The 16,453-nt window shown below is 37.0% G+C and overlaps 1 protein-coding gene across 8 annotated transcripts in view; it reads right to left on the minus strand.

Annotated features, from left to right (window-relative positions):
* Nucleotides 1-16,453, minus strand: part of LOC145984945 (poly(A) RNA polymerase gld-2 homolog A-like) — a 69,768-nt gene that overhangs the window by 40,432 nt on the left and 12,883 nt on the right. For 4 of the 8 annotated variants that reach the window (XM_083118367.1, XM_083118370.1, XM_083118368.1 and 1 more), the window contains exons 2-4: nt 10,223-11,048; nt 8,462-8,638; nt 4,867-5,218 (exon numbers count right to left, since the gene is read on the minus strand). In XM_083118367.1, coding sequence (XP_082974493.1) covers nt 4,867-5,218; nt 8,462-8,638; nt 10,223-10,554 — 861 coding nt within the window. In that variant the 5' untranslated portion in view covers nt 10,555-11,048. Of the gene's footprint in view, nt 1-4,866; nt 5,219-8,461; nt 8,639-10,222; nt 11,049-15,421; nt 15,611-16,453 lie in introns of those variants that run through there. The other 4 variants (XM_083118372.1, XM_083118373.1, XM_083118371.1 and 1 more) reach the window with 3 other exon arrangements.

Consider the following 16,453-nt stretch of genomic DNA (forward strand, 5'->3'; position numbering starts at 1 on the left):
ATATAAATAAATTAATAAATATTATATACAGCATATATTATTTAAATACATTACACAGCCAATTCATCCATCTCACAATAAACCAACAGCAAAAATTACATAAATTGTCTCTCAAATGTGCATGTTCCCTTCCTCAAAAAAATTGTTCATGCATTTAAAACAAAATCAATTAAGACAAGTCTTATTTCTCTGTCTGGTGATTTACAATGCATGACAGCGAACAAAGATAAATTGCGAGCGAAGCGAGCAAGAAAATGTTTGGATCCAATTTTTTTGCAGGCTGAAATCAATATTAATTGAATAGGGTGCAAATCATTTCACAGAACGCCATGGCATTATATCATTTAAAACTTTTGTGCCTCCTCGGTGGTGTAGTGGTAACATCGTCACCTTGTGATCAAGGGGTCCTGGGTTCGATACCACCCAGTGGAGACACGTAGTGGTTCGGAACACACTTTATAAGCTCTAGGACGTGTCTCAATATGCCTTTCTGTGCATAAAGTAGACTTAAAAACACAAATCAATGAATACGTTTTACAACTTCTTATCATTAAGATTGTTCGGCACCCAGGGCTACGATTCTGAACTTGATAAGAATAAGAAAAGCAGGAATTGCAAGCGAAGCGCGCAAGAAAATTTTACGAAAAGTGTTTTTATTTGTATAAAATTTAAAGTTGTGGCCAATAATGGCCCCCTGCAGGTACACTTGATTGTCAATGTTTGCCCGCCGTGCCCCCCTCCCCCTGTGGTTATGCCACTGACAGTGGATTGCTCACTTGTGAGTTAATAGTTTCAAAGCTTCCACACCTTGGTTGTTCCTTGGTACCAGAAACTCTGTCAGCAAAGGTTTTCAGAAATGGTAAAAGGTACTGTGCTTTTTCCACCGCACTTCCATTGTCTAACCACCGAATTGGACAAAACCTTTTTTGAAAAACTTTTCATCCTGTAATTCTTGTGAAATCTGCTCTCAGAGATGGAACATTTTAAAATAAATTGTACACTGGTCTTAAGAATACCACTACGTTCCAACCAGAACTCTGAAAAGATGCTTTGAAAGCACCATGAAGAACATGAAGTCCGCAGCTTTCTATTTCCAGCAATGTTGTAATTTCTGGTTCATTAATAATCAGGTTTTCCTTGAAAAAGGTGAGAAATTTCCAGTTAACTGCTGGTCCATCAATGGATATTTGCACTATGGTTTTCAAATCGATACAGTTTACACCTTCTTGAAATGCCAGTAGCAAGTCACTAGCTTTGGTATGGCCCAGAAACAAAAATACAAATTTTTCCAGAAAAATAGTAAATTTCCCTGACTTTACCAGAAAAATAAAATTCCTGACTTTTCCACGTTTTCCAGACTGGTAGACACCCTGAGTCTTTGTATCTGAATTTTGGAGATTTTTTAATGATAGTTTGAAAAAATATCAGCTGCCATGTTTATTTACAGTTTAATGACATTGACACTATTTATGATTTAACAAAATAAAATATGCTCTTATTACCTAAAATTGTACACAATATGCACTATAATTTGAAAAACATGCCCTTATAACTGGACTGTTTCAAACATAAATATCATAATGCTGATATTATCACATATGTACTATTTTTAGTTCACTTTATGGGCACAGAGTTGCAATGCGCAATGAACACTTTCTGTAAATTATCAAAAATGAAAAAAGATTTTGCTGAAGTAAAAAAAAAAACATCTTGAGTGAACATGGGAGTAAGAACGAATCCACTTCGAAAATGACTATATTTCTTGAAAAAGCAAAAATATGTTGAATATGAGCGAAAATCCATCAAAATATGCTCTATCATGCAGAAGTGGCCAAATATGCCCTTAAGAAGCACCTTAATTTGTTTCTTAATAATATGAATTTCTATATGTTTAGGGAACACATCACCCTTACTTATATATAAAAAAAAAACCTAAGCCTTAAAAATCCTAGTCCTAATGATTACTAATTGCACATGAAATGTGAAATAACACACTGTAATGTTCATTGTTCAAGTCTCTGAAATGTGAGAGGTGTATTTTCCTACCATGTCTTGTCACGAAATGATGCAAAACAAACTGCAAAGTAACTCTTAAACACGAAATTTAGATTATATTTACCGACATGACACTTTGCGAAGTCTGAATTATCCTGTGAGTTATGCAAAATTATGGAAAATTTATAAATTCTGCAGTCAATACAGAAGGTCGATCCGCGTATGTGTGTCCGATTTTGGACTACCACTTACCTTATGAAAATCCACGAGACCACCATCTGTTGGCCTCAATGTGATCACCGTGTGTCTTGGCAATAGCCCTGCACCATAACTTCCATTGTAGGAGGCTACGATGAAGTACAGGAAGTGGAATCTTCTGCCATTCCTCCTGACAGACTTTCCACAGGCCTCGGAGAGTGGTGACACAATGAGAGGAAAGTGCCCGTTTCAGTAGACCAAACTAACAAAAATCCATGGGACTCGCATCCGGTTGACTTCACCAGTATATCGTTAAATGGAATAGCCAAATGCCGGTGTCTGTCGCCATCTGTTGCAGAAAATTCTAGGTAGAACGAGATGTATGTAATGATACCTTACACCGATAGGCCTCACTGAGGTAATGTTCACGACTTTTAAAAACCTGTCAGAGGTTTAATTTCTCACACAGGGTGCGGTTCACAGTTGACTGGGCTGCGTGGAGTCGTGTGGCCAATACACGTTGCGTCGGGGAGTTTTCCTGTAGTGCCATTCGATGCAACTTCCGAGACATGGGTGGAATCACTACAGTGCATGCTCACTTCCTCGTCCCCCTGGTGGGTGACTGAATAGCTGAAACCTCTTGGTTTTTATGCCACTTGATTATGTTCTTGATGGTCGTCGAACCCAAGGTGCATCCATGTTCTTTGCACAGTTTCTGAATTTTTGACACCGAATATTTGGTGCGGAAAAGTGCAACTACGTAGCCCTCCCAAAAACGGTTCACCTTAGGAGCCATGATGCACACAACACACACTCACAATAGTGCCATGATACTACTGGCTCTAACCGTCCTCCCACGCTTTTAACCGCTTGTATCGGTCGATTCTCTGCGCAGGGGTGATGGTTCAAAATCGGACACATATATGCGGATCAACCTTCTGTATTTGAGAAGAAAAAATGGACTCCTTTACACAGGAGTCTCTGTGTACTCTGACAGTTGCATAAACGTGCTATTAGAAGGGAAAAGCTTATTTTGCACAATAAGTAGAGTTTCTAAATAAAATTTAGGGTTATATTCACCATTTTAACACCAAAATGCCATTTTGTATACTGCTTTGTTCCCAAAATGTGCCATTTTTGTACCTAAATCCTGACCTTTTATTCACCACAAGCATGCGATTCTAATGACTAGATGAAGCAAGCAGAGCAATAGAACACCCAGGCTCAGACCAGACTCAGGACAAGTCAATCAAGTAACGTGTTCAGCCACTGAAGCACCTGGGAACTCAAGATCAAGATTCTACAGAGGTTGTTCGCTTTATATCCGATCATTTTCGATTTGGTGCTGCCACCTGGCATATCATGCTGGAACTATGGGTCTGCTGGCGGGAGCAGTTTTGTGTCTGACCTTGTAGGTGCGTGAGTGTTGGTAGTGAATGTTATCAAATGGCATAGAAAATCAACCGGTATTGGGAGGGTTACGTAATGGCCCTTTTCCATGCTAAGTTTTCATACGTACGCATTGTGAAACAGTGTCGGGAGAATGGGTTAACACTCGGGGTGACTACTGCGAAAGCTATTGTGGCCCGTTACACACAACAGGCTCTCCTTGCGAAACATTCACCCACGAAAACCACCAGGAGAAGGGCTGCAAGCAAAGTGTCACCTGTAGTGCGAAGGGGGATCTGTCGATTGGTGTGCCTAGAAAATACCCCGACTCAACGTGATATGGCCCACAGATTTCACCTCGCACAGTCAACTGTGAAAAAAACAATTCGCAAGCACCTCAGGTTGAAGTGTGTGCGGAAGGCCCGTGTACACCACCTTCTACCACGTCACATTGCCGAACGTAAGACGAACTGCGGGAAACTGTATGAAAAGTACCTGGTGGGTTCCAAATGGAAGAAAGTTGTCACAATGGATGAATCATATGTCCATCTCACTGCTGGTGGTCACATTCGGGCGATCACATACCGTGACATTGACAACTTTGTTCGTCAGTGCAGAGAAAGTTTCCCTCGTGGCTTTATGGTTGTGACGGAATTCGGATATGAGGGTAAGTTGATGATACGTAAGGTGGACAAAAACGTGAAGGTGAATGCCAGATACTTCCAAGACTCCATTCTAACACCTATCGATCGGAGAGACATCCCACACTTGTATGGAATGGACACGAACCAGGTGATGATCCATATGGACAAGGTTTCGAGTCATACCACCAGAACATCACTAAGTCTTTATCGGGAAATGGCAGAGGAATTAGGAATTTGTGTCATTCCGTTTGAAGACATTCCTGTGAAAAGCCCAGATGCCAGTCCAATGGATTTTTGCGCATTTGGACTGTTGAAACGACGTCTTCAACATCCCCGCCCGCGCACCCTGGATGGTCTATGGAAAGCTTGCAGGGAGGAGTGGGACAGAATTCCCATGCCTGTCCTGCGCCGGAGCTTGCTGCAATGGACACTGCGATGCCGGGCGATAGTCCACAATGCTTGGGATATAATAGAACATGATCAGTGGCGGCAGCGCGGTATCTCTTAAGGTGAGTACCCGTCAGAAATGGTCGGATATAAAGCGAACAACCTTCTGTACTTATTAAACACACAACAATTAAAAACATAATAAACATTTTCTTTTAGCCCACTGTGTGCACATCCAAAAAAGAATCCTTACCTTATCCCACTCTCCACCGGTGACTACTTCCGGAGGTCGAGAAGTGACTTGCATCTGATTAGCTCTGGCTAAAAATCTATCAGGAGGAGTAGTATTGGGAGAATATCTTGTTGGCGTGCCATTTAGCCTTCGCCCTCTCGGGGCTCGATGGGGTGGTGAGTGGCGACCAGAGTGATAGCGGCGCTTGTTCTGATGACTCTGGTGGCCGCCACCACAACTTCCTTGGCTACTTAGTGAAGAACCACTTGGACTTTTACTTCGCTGATACATTCCTTGGCCTCGATAATACTGAACTCCATTATGCTGTGCATGGTTGTTGTTGTTATTATTGTTGTACATTTCGTGCTGCCTTCTGAAAATCAATGTTGTGTCTATTTACTAACTTATTAGGCAGAATCAATACAAAAATAAAATAATACATGTGGTGGATATGCTAAGCCCAATCACAACACTGAGAAGGAAACAAAAAAGTCCATGAAATTCAAAAACTATGATTTTATGTTTCCAGGCATGAAACAGATTAAGCAGCTCTCTATTGACATTTGCCAACATAGATTTAATTGTTTAAAAAAATGACAATAATTTTACAAATCTGATATGCCTATAAATAGTCTCTAATTTTTGCAAATTTTGCTTTTGTTATGATATTTATGAATATATACATATATTTCACATCTTGTTGTTTTCATAAAGTAAGTGTCGAAATACACATTCCTCTTTTGATGACAAAACACATTGCAGTCTCATGGTTACATACATTAATTAAAGAGATTAATGAACTGCTCAAGTTCTTCAAGGAACATTTGCATTTTTACATCAGATTGGTAAATTTTATATCTGTAGTTTATTGGTACTACACAAAATTTTCAATTTCCTATCAGTCCACCCATTTCATGGAATCAAGACAAAAAAAACTTATAATGTAGGGAAAATGTACCAATTGGATATGTAAATTTGGAGTTCTACAGTACTGAGGTTCACCCAGCTGCTTATCAGCGAGTATCTGGGAGTACTCGAGTAAAGCTGACTGGAGCATAGTATTGATAGCATCACTTCAACTATGCCCTAAGCCTCAGGTGTCTTCACAGGATCAGGAAGAGGGGGCTTCTAAAAGGTGAAGTGGGAGGGGGCAAATGCAATGACTGTTTAACAGCCGTAATGCTTCTTAGCATGAATGAATGTGGCACAATCTAATATACATCATGCAAAAGAACTGTAACATTATGTTCATTTTGAACATGCAGTTCACTTCACTTCTGTAAGGGTAATTATGCAACCTAACCAACTAATGATAATAGTCACTTTCCGTGTTACGATCTACTGATTTTCAGGTTGTGCAATTATCATTACCACTATAATGAAGCTATCATTTTAGTTCTAAGCCTAACAATAGAATATTGGAACAATTAAACAACTACATTATACAATGATACTCAATTTTATATTTTCAGATTTTAACACTTTCTTCCACAATACACTTAATGTTACACTTTCACCACTTCAATCTTTGAAATTTCAGTTCCAGATTTCTGAAAAATATGTAATCAAGGTTTCATTGTATGAACTTGCTACAATTCATAATGAACATTGATTATTAAGAGACATTTTGATTATTTCTCATAGCTAACGTAAAAAAACTTCATAGACAACTAGGTTAAACAATAGAAACCAGAGCTGAACTCATACTGATAGAGTAGAACTGGTATCGGCAAGTATCACTCAAAATTTGATCACAGACATCAGGTAATACTTTACTGGAGCCTGCAAAAAATGCTGCGCAACGCTTTCACAGAGTCTAAATATCTTTTTTTGCAACAACATTGTCAGAACAAATGGATTTTGTGATTAAATTATTCTCATGTGAAATTGTGAATATTTAAAAGTGAAACACTGGTAGATTGCTATTGTATAGTTCCAATGGAATCAGTAAAAGGTGTCAGCAATGATATTGGCTCACTCATTATAAAAACTTATAAAAACAATCACAGTGCATGATGGATGCATTAACACGGTTTTAATATTGCATTCTGTTTCCATGTTGAGAATTGGATTGTTTTTTCAGATTAATATCGAAGAACCACTGACGTTGTATCCTCAGTTAATGAAGGCATTGGTCCTTCGAAATTAATCAGAAAAACAATCCAATTCGCAACGTGGAAACACAAAACTTTACTTATGCAATAATCACAATGTTTGAAGACCATGCATGAATAAAAAGATGGGTAAGGTAAAGGTAAAGTTCCCTGTGCATGTAGTACCGTGCCATGAAAGCACACTTCGGGGATGAGGGAGTAGGGCCCTATGCATTCCCGATTTCAGCCACTTTGCAGGTGATGTGATTAGCACCATGCTCAGGTTGCCTTCTCCCACCCCCAATTAGCCATTGATTTGAGTCTGGGTGAGCCCCAGAGCTGCTTTATGCGGGGACAAGGCTGAAAAAATTTTGACCTTAGATTGCCCACCCTGTGAATCGAACCCGGGTCTCCCACGTGGCAGTCAGAAGCCCTACCAACTAGACCACTGGGGCTACCAATATAAAAATGGGGGCCAATAATAATAAAAAAATTCCAGCTGCAATTTATTTCCAACATATAAAATATTACTTTTAAAAACATCCCTGTCCCATTTTTGGAGTTGACTTTTGCAAGTGTTGCCATGTTAGATAAATTGATCTGCTTTCTATGGGCAATGTTCAGCATCATTTCTAAGGCAAAGAACAAAACTCATTTCTTCAAAAGTGTTGCAATAATGATCATACTTGTTGTTTCAATTTGTAATAAATTTCCACAATGAGGGCACAGATCATGCAAGGGAACAAAGGGATAGCATCTACCTATGCCACTCTCCACCCTGTCTTAGTTAGTGGAGGGGTGGACCTAGCAGGAACTGATGATGTCTGTTGTAAATGCAGTGAAAGTATTGCATACTGGACCAAACCGGCCTCCTCGCCAAGAGTACAGTAGAGTCTCGCTTATCCAACATAAACGGACCGGCAGAAAGTCGGATAAGCAAAAATGTCTGATAATAGGAAGGTGTTAAGAAAAAGCCCATTAAACGTCAAACTAATGTTATAATTTTACACATTACAAACCTAATACAGTAAACATGTTTTACAACAATACAGAAAAAATTAACTGGAAAAATGAACTTACAGTTACAGAATTGTCTGAAGTTAAACACAGTACGTACGTACAGTACTTCAATAGTTCAGTCCTGTGATGACTGAAAGAAATTTTTGATCGTAGTCTGCTTTCCTGACGATTGCAGTTTCTAGAGCCTTAACTCAGTCGTTATGCAAAATTCTCATGCAGTAGAGTCGGAAGAAACTAAAAATAGACTACACTCACACTCGCAACTTGCAGTTCTTGTTGCCAATTGATGATTTTTTTCAGGTGGTATGTCGGATAATACTGAATGTTGGATAAGCAAAGGTCGGATAAACAAGACTGTATTACCAAAGAAACCCATGGCATAATCCAGCAGAAACTGCCACTAAATTTAAGATACGAGTTTGTATAAAGACAACAGAATACTTTATCCAAGCAAATTTCCAAAAGTAATTCAATTTAAGGCAAAGAATAAAACTGCTACTTACTTGACACCCTTGCTATCAGATCTTGCAGAGTCTAATGATGGATCTTCTAGATCATCCCCAGAATTTTGCTCTGCTATTGGATGCTTATTGGGAGTTGGAGATCTTGACGAGAAACCACTATCAGAACTGTAAGAGGCTTCGGCATTGCTGGGGTCTCGTGTTATACATCGAGGTGCTCTGAGGGGGAAAATTAAAGACTATATTAATACAGGAGCAAAACATCAACAATAAATGAATTTCAATATATACCTAATAAAATTTTATGGCAGCATAGCAGCTTCTGATTTCACTAATGGGGCTTTCAGATCAAAGTAACAATTAAGAAGTGTCATGTAACAAACATTTCTCCCTGGAAAATGAAGCTTCAGATATAAGTGAAACTTTTTGTACCAAAGTGTAATGAAAAGCTGCACATGTCACTTGGTTGTGGCAGTTTTTCTCAATAGTGTACTTGGTGTCACCTTGGACTGATAGTTCTTCCTGTGCAGTGAATGTTTATTTAAAGGATGGAGGGGAAGTGCTTATTCTGGCATGTGCAATTTGTGGTCATGTTGAAAAACTTGTGTTGCATGTTACTTGAAACTCCCTTACAATTAACCCTTTTGGATCTATTGTATACACCAAGAATGAAGCACATTTATCAGCACTTGATCAGATCTTGCCAATATAGCATTAAGGATGGGACAGGTTAATTGGCAAACTATAAGGATCTGTTGATCTAAGCATATTCTAATGAGAAAAAATTGTGATTGAGAGCATAATTCTACCACTTTCTTTCTGTGTGTGTGTGTATATATGTATATACATGTATAACAGTATAATTCATGTACCGTGATTTTGCAAAGTAAATTTCTGAACAGGCAGTTCCCTTTCACAAGGCAAAACTTCTTTCAGCCACCTGGTTAAATACATTACTGAAGGAGGTGACTAAACTGTTCAAGTTCTAAGTACTTGAGAACATGTTTGTCAACGTAAGATTAATATACTACTGTTTATCAGTACTGACAACTTTTATATCGGTAATGTATCAGTATAGTCAAAGCTTCACGTTGGGCTTCGTTTCTTAGGGGAAAGCAAAAAAAATTCGACAGGGGAAAAAATCAGGTTTGCATCCTGAAATTGGATAAATTGAAGTTTGCTTGAAGCTATGTCTTCGAGTAATTATTAGTTTCTGGCTTAAGTCATGGAGGTATTAGTTTAATTATTCATACATAAAAACAAAGAAGATGGAACAATCATATTTGTTGGTTCATCTAGAAAGGTCAGTAACATGGACACAAAAATAAGAGATAGAGAAAAGAACAGAAGAAATGCACAGACAAAAAGATAAAAGCAAGAGAAAATAGGTGATGGGAAGCGAGAAACAATGCCATAGAGATATAGAAACAGAAAAATAAACACAAACAAGGAAAAACGCAAGTCTGTAAAATGAAAAGGGAAATCAAATAAGGGAACTAAAAGGAAGAGAAGAAATGGAAAAATATAAGACCATAAAGACTGAAAGAAAAGTACACAACACATAAAATCAAACATGAAGTAAAACATTTGCTTTGTCCAAGGAGGGTAAATTACCCCTTCTCTCCAAATGTAATAATAATAATATAAAAACTACCAAAATTCTGTCATGAACACAAAATAGTGACTCTACTGACCAATGTTTTAGGAAAACTGATAAATTACAGACTCAAGATTAAATTTACTGACACTACTGACCATTCTCCACCCCTGTGCACACAATCAACAAGAATTCATAATACTTACCTTGATGCATTTTTATTCCCCCAGTAGTTCCTCTTCATAGGACAGTTCACAGGTGGATACCCATTTAGATGCATTGGGGGAGGCATCAGTGAATTGTTTCCACAATAGCTTCCCCTCCCTCGAGATCCACCCCCTCCACGATGGCCATGGAACCCTCGATTCCTGACCGGTGGAAGATCCACACCCATCAACTGCAACAGTTCGATTGGCCACCTCTGCTGCATCTGGTTATGGCCATAACTGTATCGCTGGCTTGCACTGTCCGGCAGATGAGGCTGGCCCATCAGATGCACAAGCAACTGTGGAGGGAACATTGCATGATACATTGTCATGCACCAGTCTAACTTGAACACAACTGTGAGGTATATCAATTATCAGGCAAAAACACACCTGAGGAGCATATTACGCTGATCTTCACTTATCCAAATGCTCTGCTTTGTTAGGAAACACTCCTATGCACCATATTGCTGTATACTTCAGTACGCCCTGCTAGATGCTATGAATGACAAAACTGAATGCTGCGTGATCCTCTATCAAGCAGTACATCCACATCTCTTACCAAAGTGACTGCTGTGGTTCAACTGCTCTTTTGTGCATGTGTATATTCTTCCAAAGTCTAAAGATCTGTGCACTTCAGTTTCCACGAAGAGGTGCACTTTTTTATTTATTAGTGTTGATCATATGTTGTCAGCAGTTGAGCTGTGCAACATATGTGGCCCACATTCCAGATACCCGTAAATATCACAGCCAAATACAATGAGGATTGAGGATATGGCCCACTCTTTGATGATATGGTGTTGTTAATTTAATGCACTTTCAAATCTGCCTGAAATCAAGAAAAAATTGTTACTTATAATGTATTAAAAACTGTTAGTTATTTATACAGAAAATTATGTGCCAAGTTTTTTCTATCTTACCTCAGTCAGGGAACAACTTGAAGCCCAAATATGCACAACATCAACCTGCCATATTTGTGGAAGAGCACTCTCATATGCATGTGTGGACTGCAGAACGAGCAGCTGTACTGTAGCATTGCAAGAGAAAGGAGGAAGTGAGCAAGAAACCAAGCAGGTGCTTATTCACACACATGTATATGTATATCACAGTCATAAAAATGTTATCTGTGAGAAGATGATGGATTTGAAACTATGCGAGGGAGATTAATCACATGAAAATGTAGCATGTGCTCACTTCTTGATCACCCACTCAGTTTCCACTGGAACATGTACTCACGAGATCTCTAACTGATGTGTGTCCACGACTCTCAGTCTTTCTCTTCCTATTTCAGTTATTTTACAATGCATTTCAATCACCTTTGTTAATCATAATAATGAACATGAATAATGGGCTGCATGAGGGACAAAACAATGGCATATATGTGCTTTAGCTCTGTAATGCATTACCGACCATTCTGCTGTCAAGACTCTTGTTCAAAACTTCAGTAACTATAATTACTTTAATATGCGAGTATATCAGTCATAAACAGACCACTCCATTGAGAATCATTTGTGTTTGCTTCAACAGCATTATCATTCATTCATATTATCAAAGCTCACTACAGATAACCTGTATAAAAGGAAACCTCTTCAGCATATTCAAAATGTTTATTTGTAATGTTCCCTAAATTAAAAACAATCATATTCTGCACCATATAAATTTAGTAAACATAAAGCATATCTTTGCATTGTAGGTTTTCTTAAAGTGCTCTTGCATGAATAAACTGTAGCATGGCTGTCACCAACAATAGCCAATCTAAAAAAACTGTAGCATGGCTGTCACCAACAATAGCCAATCTAAAATGATGATAGGACTGCACTAGTATATCTCCCTGGTGGCCTTTACCCATAAAAGTTGCCTTTGGTACCCATTCGCAAGAGGTTGTGTGCACCCCAGAGCAGTTATGCACGGACATTGACATAAAATCTCCCACCCAAGATCAACCATCCTCGGAATTGAACCCAGGCTCCTGCATGGTAACCAAGGTGACCTTTTACAACAAAATCTTGTGATAAAAATTTCAGACAAATCCAAAAAATATTGATAATGGATAATACTGAAAGAACCATAAAACAATTAACCCAGAGAGTTCAACCACCACCTCTACATAAATAAAAAAAAAAGTAACCTTAACAAAAACTTCCAGTTTCGGTAATTTTCTGGGCTATGATGCCAGTGCAGCATGAGTGGAAGTGAAGACACTAACAACAGAAAGTGTGGGGAGGTGGGGGAAAGGGCCAACCTAGTACAGGTCTCTATGCATTTTTATGTATATTATATGTTGAGGACATACTTAACACTGCACTGGTCATGTGGATCACAATACTGATCCACTTGTTTATATTTATATGCTACTGCCATTTGGAAACACTGTTGACCTTTGCACCCAGTGTACCTTTCTGGAACAGTGCAGGAACTCTGTTCCTTCAGCATCTATTTGAAAAAGATCCATTCTTGACTTGTTATAGAGATCACATTTCAGTGGAGCACAATAGTGATCCATGCGACTTGATGGGAGCATTTTTGGACATGTGATATTTTCATACAAGTACATGTTACTACAAATCTGTTTTAAATGCATGAATTGGGTGTCCAGACCACACGAAACTTGTTTGGAAAGAATAATAAAAGTAGCATTCTAATTACTCAATGTATTTTTGTTTTGTTTCATCACATTCAAACATAATTAACTAGATTTAATATTCCCCACCCCCCCATAATGTGTTGAGTGAAATCACTTGTAATTTTTTTAAGTGAACCAGAATACTTTAAAAAGGATATTATCACTATAAAACCAGATAAATTTTGGAAAATAATGGGTAAAAACAGTAATGTTTCATGGCTCACAATAGTGATCCACTACCAATGAGGAGTATTTTTTTCCATGAGACCATCGCAGCTTGCCCCATGAAATCTACTCTAAACTCATCTGCATTTTCTTCTGAAAAGAATATCCAACTGCTTGTGAACAATAATCGCAACCTCAAAATAGTACAGGTCTGTATGCATAATGTCATCTAACTATCATATTTTAACTAATATATAATACTGCATTTTTTTGTTAAGGACATGCTCAAGGGCTTGTGAACAAAGATCACAAATACTTTATCAAGTATTAAGCTGCAATCAAGTAAAAAAAAAGTTAAAATGATTTAATGATAAAAATTAACAAATTAACCTAACAGTCAGATGTCATACAAACTGGACCACTGCAGCTCTCAAGCATAAAATAAAGTTCATAATTCTCTAATTTCAAATTAATTTTACTATATACCTCCCACATTTGACTACATCACCAGGTTTATAAAAGCTTCATGTTGTTGATAAATGATATACACAGATTTGGATTTAACTTAAATCTAGAGCCCATATTGAGTTGAAAGTGGTTTGAGACTTGCCCAAGATCAAATTAAAATTTAAAAAATATTATTGATATTTCTGTGAAAGAGTTCCATTTTTCTTACAAACTGAACACCAATAGTTTCATTCATGCATTTCCAATCTATATTTGAATAAAACAAAATTATGCCAGAAACTTAACTCATATTGCATAGTAGAAAGTTACAGAGGTCCAAACTATCTCACCAAATACCATCTATCACCCAAAGATAGCAAAATAGAGATTGGAGGTTCGTACAGCAGTAGATTTTCCATATTGCATTACTGTTCATAACAGTGTCGTGCTACAGAGCTTACTTTTCATCTTCATGTATTGATCTTTTAATATTTTACTAGTACATAGGTGACACAAAGCCTTTCATTATTTGCATACATACAAATACACTGGATAAAGGAGAGGGTCCAAGTTCAAACTGTTTAATTCCGAATTAGGTATTCAGCATACGAAGATAATTCATACATGGTTTAGTTTTTATTTATGTTTGATAATGCATATTTCAGAGTCTTAGTGATTACTTACATCTTGTCTGGAGAATGACTTTCGTCTTACATACACTCAAATATGATTTTTGTCTGGGAGCAGCCATTCATTTATTGTCGTCTTGGATAAAAACTACTGCTGCTACTGACTTCATGTATGTGGGGTGAAAAGAGGTATTATGCTGCTAAATGCTCTCATTGTTAGGTTAGGCAGATCAGATTTAGGACACTTAGCATAAATAAAATAAAAAAAAACAATGCTTTCGTTGTTATGTTTGTGGACAGGTTTAGAGCTCTTAGGATTAAATAACGTCCCTAAATGCTTCCAACGCCTAATCACATAACATTTGGTTTCAAGCAAAAAAAAAAAAAAAAAACAGTCTCACATGAAGATCTGCTAAAACTCTGTATCTTGATATAACCAGAATGTCTGTTTGCTGCAAGGAGCAGTTGCTCACATCAGCTACTTTTCAAATAAAAAAAAATTCAGTAGCTACTACATAGTAGTAGTAGTAGTAGTAGTGCTAATTAGTTTCTCCAAGCTTCCAATTTCCTTCCACAACATTTACCAGTATTCTAAAGCCTTCCAAATACTCCTATAAAACTTGCAAAAAATCATGAAACATTCAGAACTGTAACCAAGGAGAGGAGCAATATTTGATAATAATATCAATAGCAATTCCCACTTGAAACATACATTTGTGGTACCATTGAGTCAATAGTAATAAGTACTATCATATTTCGAACATTGAAAGTGTTCTATACAAACCTCCAATCTCTATTTTGTTGGCAAGTGATATTTGGCATTTTAGTTACAGCATTTAGATCTCTATAACTTCTAAAGTATGCAACAATAATGCAAGTATCTGGCACCATTTTTTTTTATTCAAATGCAGATTTTAAAACTCTAATCAATCAATACATGGTCCATGTAAAAATAAATAACTTTGTTCTCAAGTAGAAACACACTTTACATTGTGTTCCTCATATCATTATAATCATCTTACCAAAACAGAACATGAACATCTTAGTTTGCTCTCAAATATTTCCACTGTGGATTTCTAGCTACTCATTTTGTGTCTGGCTGTGGGTGATATATAGCTTAGTTAAAGTTTCATGAACACAAAACTAATCCTCAAAATTGTCCCTCCTGAATGATATTTTCCACAACCTCTGAGAACATATGTAACTCATAAGACAGAGAGACTTTGGGTTGCAAAATCTTATTATTATTATTATTATCTATTGAGTTAACACCACCAATATTATCTCTTCTCTTTACTAACTTATACTAGGTAGTATACCAACCAAAATACTTCTTACCTGTACTTGGTTCAATAAAATCCACTTTAGATGTAAATTTGTCATGCATACTCTTATAAACAACATTGCCCACAGATTTACACATACAAAAATGTTGTTAAACTGTTAACTAACATATTCAACATTAGGACAGTTTTCTTTCGAAAATTTAACTGACAACCTTCAGAATGAGCATTAATAATTTTAAAAAAGGCATGTTGCATTTGTGACACTATAGCTGTGTTCTTGTGACAAATTTCATTTTGGTATAGTTGTGTTCCTTGGTAAGCAGTTTAAATTATTCTAATAGTAAAATGTTGCTAAGGATACCTTCTAAGACGTTTGAGAAGATCAACTTGATACACATATTTGTATACATGAATATTTTACTTCTTTCATGTTTGTTACTTTATTAATTATTAATTTTATTAATTATTTTCCAGCTGTATAACATTATTGTTTCTATAAAGATTCATATTTTCTGATCAATATAACAAAGTATCCTGAAATTTACTTTATAATCATCCAAAGACTTGGTCGATACTGAGGTGTATGTTTTAAGATAATGCAAGAAATGGAAAGTATCTCAAGTTTCAGGACATTTTACACTAAATATATAAACAAGAGGTCATTATAAATATCATCCTTAAGTCTATAGTTTTCACTTTTTGGTTATGTATAATTTATAAACTTTGCTGAATTGTCTTTTTACACCACCAAAAGTTACATTCCTCATGGACATGCCAATATACACACTCACATAACGAGAGTAGTGTTTTATATGTATTTTGTGAACAGAATATATAAAAAGTTCTAACTTTTTACACATTCAACTCATTTCCAGATATGAGGGTGGATCAAATGAAAATGAAACAGGGTGTCCAAAAAGTCTTTCCCTGATTACAAACTTTATTCATATCCGCTATATGTAGGGTAGAGATGTGAAAGTGGTGCCAAAATGTTGGAAAACTAACCAAGTTCTTTTTTATGGAGGTTTCAGTAACGTGGCTGTAGTGTAGTAATGTCAGTGCCCAGGAAACCAGAAATGTTCAC

This window comes from Lepisma saccharinum, chromosome 3 (assembly GCF_977018435.1).
Source record: "Lepisma saccharinum chromosome 3, izLepSacc3.1, whole genome shotgun sequence".
In the NCBI taxonomy this organism is placed as follows: domain Eukaryota; kingdom Metazoa; phylum Arthropoda; class Insecta; order Zygentoma; family Lepismatidae; genus Lepisma; species Lepisma saccharinum.